Source organism: Merops nubicus, unplaced genomic scaffold, assembly GCF_000691845.1.
Source record: "Merops nubicus isolate BGI_N331 unplaced genomic scaffold, ASM69184v1 scaffold16646, whole genome shotgun sequence".
In the NCBI taxonomy this organism is placed as follows: Eukaryota; Metazoa; Chordata; class Aves; order Coraciiformes; family Meropidae; genus Merops; species Merops nubicus.
The window spans coordinates 14,431-22,879 of NW_008617451.1; the positions used below are offsets into that span (position 1 = coordinate 14,431).

At 43.5% G+C, this 8,449-nt stretch overlaps 1 protein-coding gene across 1 annotated transcript in view; it reads left to right on the plus strand.

Annotated features, from left to right (window-relative positions):
- KDM5B (lysine (K)-specific demethylase 5B) overlaps positions 1-8,449 on the plus strand; it is a gene marked incomplete at its 5' end in the record, with an annotated part of 22,928 nt that overhangs the window by 9,432 nt on the left and 5,047 nt on the right. The window contains 6 exon segments of the mRNA XM_008943157.1: positions 2,586-2,748; positions 3,763-3,882; positions 5,503-5,697; positions 6,091-6,272; positions 6,889-7,013; positions 7,331-7,481. Coding sequence (XP_008941405.1) covers positions 2,586-2,748; positions 3,763-3,882; positions 5,503-5,697; positions 6,091-6,272; positions 6,889-7,013; positions 7,331-7,481 — 936 coding nt within the window.

The following is an 8,449-nucleotide window of genomic DNA, read 5'->3' on the forward strand; positions in this document are numbered from 1 at the left end:
TCCCTTTCCTTGTTCACATACGTGTTCCAGCAACATGGTAAAACCATATCCCAGCTACTACTCAGTGAATGTCTTTGGCTACTCAATTGCTGCTCCTTGAAGTTGCTGCTGTTGTATCACAGTCCAAGCAGTCAGTGACTTTATTTGCTTGCTTTCTTAGTACTTGGTGTTACTAAAACAAATGTTTGAGTGTGGCTAAGTAAATGAGTGATCAGGATTACATGATAAAAATCATCTTCCCTGTCATTCCCTGCCCTTTTGTGGTTTGTGGGGTGGTTTTTTTTGTTTGTTTTTGGGCCTGTGGTTGTGTTTTGTTTCTCTGGGTCAGTCAGGCTGAAAACTGAGGGAAGGAGAGGACTGGCTAGGTTTTTTTTTCAGTAGAAGCTTCATTCCATCTGGGAGAGCTTCCCTCACTGCTGTTAGAAAGGTATTATGGCCTCTCTGCTTTGTCCTGCATTGCATTAGTGGCTGCAGTGAAGGCCAGAAAGATGCCAAGTGCACATGTGCACACCCAGGGACACACATTACAGACACGTGTGAAAGTTGCCCTGCCTGCTTTTAACTTGCTCATCCTCTAGCATGAAAGTCCTTGGTGTCTCTTCACTTGCAGATATTCTTCTGTATTTCCCTTCAACTTAGAGATTCAAGTCTGGGGTTTTTAGCCTATCCAGAGCCATGTGTAGTTGAGGTTAATACTGTTCTGGGCTGTAAAAATCTTAATGACCTGCTGCTGAAGAGGCAATGCTCTAAACTCTGAAAAGACTGCAGAAGGCAGGACTCGTTCTTGTGAAGTAGCAGGGCTGGCATTGTACCTTCAGTCTGCCCATGTACCTTGGAGGAGCTTGTGTTCTGCTGCAGTGTTTGAGCAGAGTCCCAAGTGAACCAGGCCACAGCAGCAGGCCTTCCCTAGGGTTGAAGGCAATGGTTCCTCTGTATGGCTAAATCCTGTGTTAGTTCTTGAAATGGTAAAAGGAAAATAAACAGATCTTTGCTTTTAAAGATACTTGCAAGTAAATAAGATGTCAGTCCTGGTCAGAGCAAGAATTGCCATCGTTGGTGCTGGTATTTGTGGAGGCAGGAATGTGGAGGGGTGAGGTAGCAGTGGAGAAAGAGCTGTCACCTTCACCCACTCCTGCCTGCTGCCTTCATGAGGCTGACCCTGGACACGTCTGTTGGAACCATATCCTCAGGTACCTGTTCTCCTGAAGTCCAGAGCTCTCTGGTGTCAGTGTTCTGGTCCAAGTCCAGCTTAGTTCATAACTGCTGTAATCCATTCCTTGGCACTCATCACCTATCAAGGAGCAGGATTCTTGACTAACCCAGTATCAGGTCAGGACACAGGACTGGTTTTAATTGCATCTGTGGCTGGTCTTCATGAATTGGTAGATTTATTCCCAGATGATGAGCAGGCCAGGGCTGCATAGTCATTCAGCACTGCATAGTGACAGCTCTACTTGTGCTGCTCCTTGTGATGCCAGTGTAACTGCCCTTCCACAGTCCTGCTCTGTCCCCTTCACCAGGACAGAGGTACTGTCTGAGTGCAGGAGTAAGCCCCTAGGAATGAGGGATATGCTTCTGGATTCATACCTCACTCTTTTCTTCTGGAATCTTCCAATTGCTTCATGATTCGTGAAAAAAACCCTACCACTGTTTGGTCAGCTTTACTTTGCCAGCTCTTCAGGAGTCTTGGGAGAAGGTGCTTTGTCTGTTGTCTTCTTCTCTAAATACCTTCTCTAACTTTGTTCATGATAAGGGGTTGGGAGGAGTTTTCATTTTTGTGCTGCAGTGAGCCAGATTCATTGTAAACCTGAGGCAGTATCTGCTGGAACACATCTGCAGAACCTTGGTTGTCTTTACTGCCTTGCAGTGCATTCTGCTGTTACTAGAAGCTCTTCATTCTTACTCGGGCTATTTTTTTTTCTTGATTTCTTTTGCATAATTTGCAAGTTTAATTTCTACTTTCTGTACGTTGCTTTTATGGCAATTATGCACAAAACAGAAAGAACTGGCTTTGGTGGTTAGATCCAAGAGGGAATTTGTGTTCACAGTGAAGGACAAGTAGCTTATGTTCTGAAGTTGTGCTGGATTCAGCAGAATTTCACTGAGGACTTCTTCAGTCTTTTTTTCCTTTTTTTCATTTTTTTTTTAATTCCACAGAGTATTTTAAGTGTGTGCTCAGATATACAGGCACTTAAAAACCTGGGCCTGGAGGAGGGACCTGCATAAAAAGAACTGTTAGATCCAAGAGGGAGTTTGTGTTCACAGTGAAGGACAAGTAGCTTATGTTTTGAAGTTGTGCTGGATTCAGCAGAATTTTACAGAGGACTTCTTCAGTCTTTTTTTCCTTTTTTCCTTTTTTTTTTAATTCCACAGAGTATTTTAAGTGTGTGCTCAGATATACAGGCACATAAAAACCTGGGCCTGGAGGAGGGACCTGCATAAAATGTAATGATTCAGAAAGGTGTACAGTCTGCATTCCTTCCTGGTGTCATTCCCTGCGTTTGACAGGGTGTATTTTAAAGCAGAAGACTGAAAATGTAATTTACAAGATTGCTTATATTTAACTTTTTTTAATAATCTTGCAGGGGGGAGCCTAAAACGTGGTATGGAGCCCCAGGGTATGCAGCTGAACAGCTGGAGGATGTGATGAAGAAGCTTGCTCCAGAGCTGTTTGAATCTCAGCCAGATCTCTTGCACCAGCTTGTCACCATAATGAACCCCAACACTTTGATGGCCCACGGAGTGCCCGTATGTTGTTGGACTCTGTTACCATTTGCTCTGAATTCAGTTCATTTGCACTGAATTCTGCTTCCAGGCTGATAACTGTAGTCACATTTGTTACAGAGATGTGTGGTAGTTTCCATGTGTGTTGCATCCTCCTTGTCTGGTGTAGTTTGCCAGTACGAGCAGATGGGCAATTGAATCATTGCTTTTGGAATTGCTTGGCAAACTCTTCTCTGGAGATCCACCTTCACACGTGTCTGCTGCTGTGTCACAGCTGGAAGGTTTACTCTCCACCTCTGACACAATGGCAGGAGCTCCTCCTGTGTCTGTCTAATCTGACACTGGTTTTTTTGCTGGCAAGGAGCCAAACCCCATTCTTCCTTTATTTGTCATCCACATCCTCTTATTTTTGCTGGATAAGTTCTGAAATGTTTAAAAATAGTTTTCATCAGTTTCCATCATATTCCATAGTAGATTATTCATGGGAATTATGTCCCTTTACAACTTAACTAGCTTTAGACTAGCTGACCTCGGGACTTAAAGAAAGGAGAGAAAATCTGGAAATCAAGTAGCAAAATCTGTGGTGTCTGCTAAGCTTTGAGAGACTCCAGAATTGGAAGATGCAGAAAGACCTGCCTGCTTTCATGCTGGTTGTATAGGGCCAGAAGTATTAGGCTTACAGCTGTATGACCTTTTGAGTAGGTTCCAGGTTTCTGTTCCCCTTCAGCTGCCTGCTGAAGAGAGCCTGTGCCTGTGCCTGTGCTTTCCTGAGGTGGCTGCACACAGAGGTGACCAAGTGCCCAAAGCCCAGACATTGGACTTGGAGCAGCTTAGAGTGCAGGTGTGGCTTAGTGAAAGCACTTGGCTTTGAAGGGCTTTATGTGACAAGTTACCAAATACCAGCTGTAATTCTCAGGTTTGTTTTAAAACTCTGAAGTCATCCTAGAAGTCACAAGGAACTGGAAATCTGTAGTCTCTTTGCAGCCCTCAGTTCTCTTTAGGCTTGACTCAATGCTTGTGTGTCTGTTCTCCTCCTAGGTTTATCGAACCAATCAGTGTGCTGGAGAGTTTGTGATCACCTTTCCAAGAGCTTATCACAGTGGCTTCAATCAGGGTTTCAATTTTGCTGAAGCTGTGAACTTCTGCACAGTTGATTGGGTATGTTCCAAAACCAGTTTTTCATTAAGTAAGCAGTTCCAGAGTTGTTTCTAGCTGATGTACAGCACTAGCTTACTGCTAGTGCACAAACCTAGTCCCCAGATGAGGAGGAGCCTGCTACTGGAAGCATAATGTCTTGCTGAAGGTGTTTCTTCCAGGTAGTGACTTGTAGGCTTTCTGTGGTTCCTTAGGTTTTTTACAGCAGGAGGTAGATAAGGTCCCATGCATGGCTGGAATGAGAGAAGCACCAGTGCTGCTAGAATCTCCTCCTTGTGTGACACCAAATTAGTTTCAAATCATCAAGAGCTGGGAACTAAATTTTCTGCTTATTGCACTGGGAATTCTCTTCAGAGGTACTTTCTACAGCTGAGAAACAAAGGTGACCAGGACTTTTCTACTTCAGCTTCTGTGGTTAAACCATGTGATACATTTAACACATTAAGAACCATTAAAGGCTTTGATAGGGCTTTTGGGGAAAAAAAATAACTGCATCTGATGTGAGTACATCTTCTTGGGTAGCAGAGGTGCTGTAGGTTTTAAGGAAGAACATCTTAATGAGAATGGAACAGAAAGCTTTCATGTTCACACAAAAGGGTTACAGACCAGCACTTTGTTAGGCATACACTGCAGTTATTAGCTCAGTCATTCACTAAGTTATTTGTCTTTTTATAAATGAAAACAAATGGAGGATAGTTGCTCCAGAGTTACAAGTAATCTTTTCTCCTTCCCAGCAGATTCCTTAGACACACTGTTGCCTGATCTCAGAAAGATCCTTTGAAACTACAGCTATGTCAAATTACTCCTGATTATTTTTTTTTTTCCCCAAAAAGGTCTTTGTTATTTGTAAATGTAGCCCATCTAAAAATATTGTGAGATTTAAAAAACGTGACTTAGAAGTAGGAGAGAACTAAGACTGGAAGAAAGCTTTCTGCATTGTGACTCTGTCCACATATCAGTTGGTTTGGGTTTGATTTTTCCCTTTGCCCTTCCATGAGTTTCATTCTGGACTCTAACACAGGCTCATCGTAACCTGAGCATCACTGTCTGCCTGGCCAGTGCCAGCCTGGAAATAAAGCTGAGTAACCTGCCTGGCTTATAATGAATTGTTTACTCTGCCTGGGGTTAGTTAGGGACTGTGATGGTTCATGGAGTCAGCAATTTCTCATGCTGCAGCACAGCTCATGTCCTACATGAACAGCCAGCACTGGAGAAAAAGGTCCAGTGTGCCCAGCAGCCTGCCTGTGATGGGACATCCCTCAAAGATGAGAACAGGGCAAGCTTATGGACTCTTCTTTTTGATGCTTCCCCAGTGTCCATTTTTAGGTTGGGCCTTCCTTAGCCCACTGTGGTTTAGTAATTAGTTACCCTGATTACAGGCTCTTTTTGGATAGTGCATTCCCCCTGTGAGCCCAGCTAAACAACTTCCATCCACAGTGCCCACTCTAAGAGTTCGAAGCACTTTACAGGAAATCAGGGGCTTGATTTCTCTAGTGCTACACTCAGAATTCTAAATATTGTTGCTAGAAGGATCTGTCTTGGGTAGTTTTTGGTTAGTAGCATATCAGCGTGTTCTCTGGATGTGATTTTCCACATGACCCCACGTGTCCCCTGCTCCCCCAGCTGCCGCTGGGCCGCCAGTGCGTGGAGCATTACCGGCTGCTGCACCGCTACTGCGTCTTCTCCCACGACGAGATGATCTGTAAAATGGCCTCCAAGGCAGACGTCCTGGATGTTGTGGTGGCATCTATGGTTCAGAAGGACATGGCTATTATGATTGAAGATGAGACGATGCTGCGTGAGAAGGTTGATAAACTGGTGAGTTGTAGAAGTACTGAACGAAGGAACAGTTGAAATGGTGGCGTGAAAACGTGCTGGGACTTGTGCTGTGTTGTCAACAGCTGAGAGCTGCAGGGTGCCTTCCTGAGGAGCACTGTTGATTTCAGAGGCCCACTGGGGTAAAGAATCATTTATTGTGCATCTTGTTTTAGCATCTGCCCTTTAATATTGCTCAGAATGTCTCTCTCAATTTGTTTTTTCAGTAATTCAGTCAGAATATCTGGGATTTTATTACCCATGATTTCTGTCTACCTGGTTTTAATGTCATATTTCTAGACTTCATTATTCCATTGAATTTAGCTTCTGATGTTTTAGCTTTCAATAATCACCTCTCTGTTAGAGTCTGAAGTGACGTAACGTGCTCCTTTGCAGGGAGTGACTGACTCAGAGAGAGTGGCCTTTGAGCTGTTTCCTGACGATGAGCGACAGTGCTTGAAGTGCAAAACCACCTGCTTCATGTCTGCAGTTTATTGTCCATGCAAGCCTGGGCTACTCGTCTGCTTGTACCACGTTGAGGATCTCTGTTCCTGTCCCACCTACAAATACAAACTGGGGTAAGCTTTAGAGACCAAACAAAACTGTGTTCTGGATGTATTTATTGTATGTTAGGCATTGTGGTTTGATAGCATAGTGCCTGCTCTGTTCAGTCGATGGTACTAGTCTCAGTGCTGTTTCTCAGTCCTTTGCAAATACAGTGCCTTCAAAATAAAATGCATGTTTTGTGTGTGTCTACAAAGACTCTTTCTTCTCAGCTTTCAGCTCTTCTTGCTCTATAATGACAAAAATTGCTGGATAAGTTAGTTTGCTGTTTTATTTATGGCAACCAGCTCATCATCCCTTACATCCAGTCCTTGCTGAGTAGTGTTGTGTTGCTTTTGTTTGCTTTCCTTCCTGTCATCATCTCTCCTTTCTTCTTGTCTGGTGCATCCTTGACCCACGTGAGCATAGCTTGTCGTGTGACAGTTTCACACTTGCTTCAGCTGTACCATTGAAATGGCTTCTTGGGTGTTGAAATTGTCTTAGGAGCAACACAGTCTGGTTGTAGATCTTCATGGTACAACCTGGGGTGCACAGTAGATCATTTCTGTGCTGCGTGGACCAACACATCCTGATGCTCCTCCCTTCTCCCTTGGCTGTTGTTGGCAATGTTGAATGTTGTGCCTCTTGCAGGTACCGCTATACCCTGGAGGAGCTCTACCCAATGATGAATGCCCTGAAGATGAGAGCTGAGTCCTACAACGAGTGGGCTTCCAACGTTAACGAAGCTCTGGAGGCAAAGATTAACAATAAAAAAAGTCAGTATCTTACCTCTTGTCTGCAACACATTTTAAATGGCTATTTTTTCAGTTTTTAGTTTCTGAGCCATAGCAACTTTTGTCTTATTCAACAATCGAAAGAAATCATATATAATTTCAAGTTCTAAAGTAAATATTTTAGCTGTTATAGTCCCAGAAAATATCCTAAGCTGGCCCTGAATGAGAAGATTGTAAATCACTTTAACACAAAATATAACTGACATTGAAGTATATTTAATATATTGTGTTCTTTAGCCTTATCATTTAAAATCCATCAAAAAGGGAAACTTTTATTAACTTAGTATCTTTCCTAAAAGGTCTCATCAGTTTTAAGGCTTTGATAGAAGAATCAGAAATTAAGAAGTTTCCAGACAATGATCTACTGCGACACCTCAGGCTGGTTACACAGGATGCAGACAAATGTGCCTCGGTTGCACAGCAGCTTCTTAATGGCAAAAGACAAACAAGGTAAATGTTACTGTTTGTGTTTGCAGCAAAATGAAGTCACCTAAGATAGATGCCAGTGCTCTGTAAGATTTAAAAATGGCAGCAATCTTTTTGTCTTCTCTAGAGAGCCATCTTGTACAGGGAGATTCATGTCTGTTGCATGTAATAAGTTAAACATCTTGAGCTTTCAATCTCTTCTCCCTGTGTTGGACAGGTGGGCAGTAAATTCATTCCAGTCTTCCCCAAAAGGAAAAATGGGCGTGGTATTTCTAGAGAAAGCAACACCCAGCAGGATACAGGCATGTCTTTGTGCTGTGGGGACTGAAAATCTTCTGGTGGTGGACATGTCATTATAGTCATTACACTTTGTCTTGTGGAAGAATAAAGTGTCTCAGCTTCCTGAGTTGCTGCTCCTGGGGTCTCTGTGTGAGATCTCTGACAAATACTCTCTCTCTCTGTGGCAACGCTCGTGTTAAATCTTTTGGGCAGGTTATTTGCTGGAGGAACTTGAAGACAGGGCAGTCTTGGGGTAGTCCATTCTTTGTGAACTGGATACCAGGCTGCCTAGTCCTGCTAGCACTTCCCATATCTGACATGAGCTGCAAGGAGTCAGAAGATCCAGGACAAGGACAGATCTCCTTGCTGCACCAGTGTGATTGTGGCTGTATTGATGTCCCAGCCTTTCTCCTGCAGCTCATGAATTAGTCTTCTGTTGCAGATTCTCCACCAGACTAACAGGGGCTGCAGCTAGCCTCACGGGAGAATAGGTTTCTAAGGAAATCTTGGATTTAGGAGTGTGGAAGACAGTTTTGCTCAAGTCCAACAATCCTAACAGTGTGAAGTTCTTCAGAAAAACCTCTCGCTTTTGTCCCCTCTGGACAACTTTCACCTTTTCTGCTGCTTTGAACTACATGGTGTTTGTCAGAGTTGCTCTTTGTGCTGCTGGAACTGCACTGTGTGGTTTCTGTGTGTTGTCTGCCTCAGCAGGA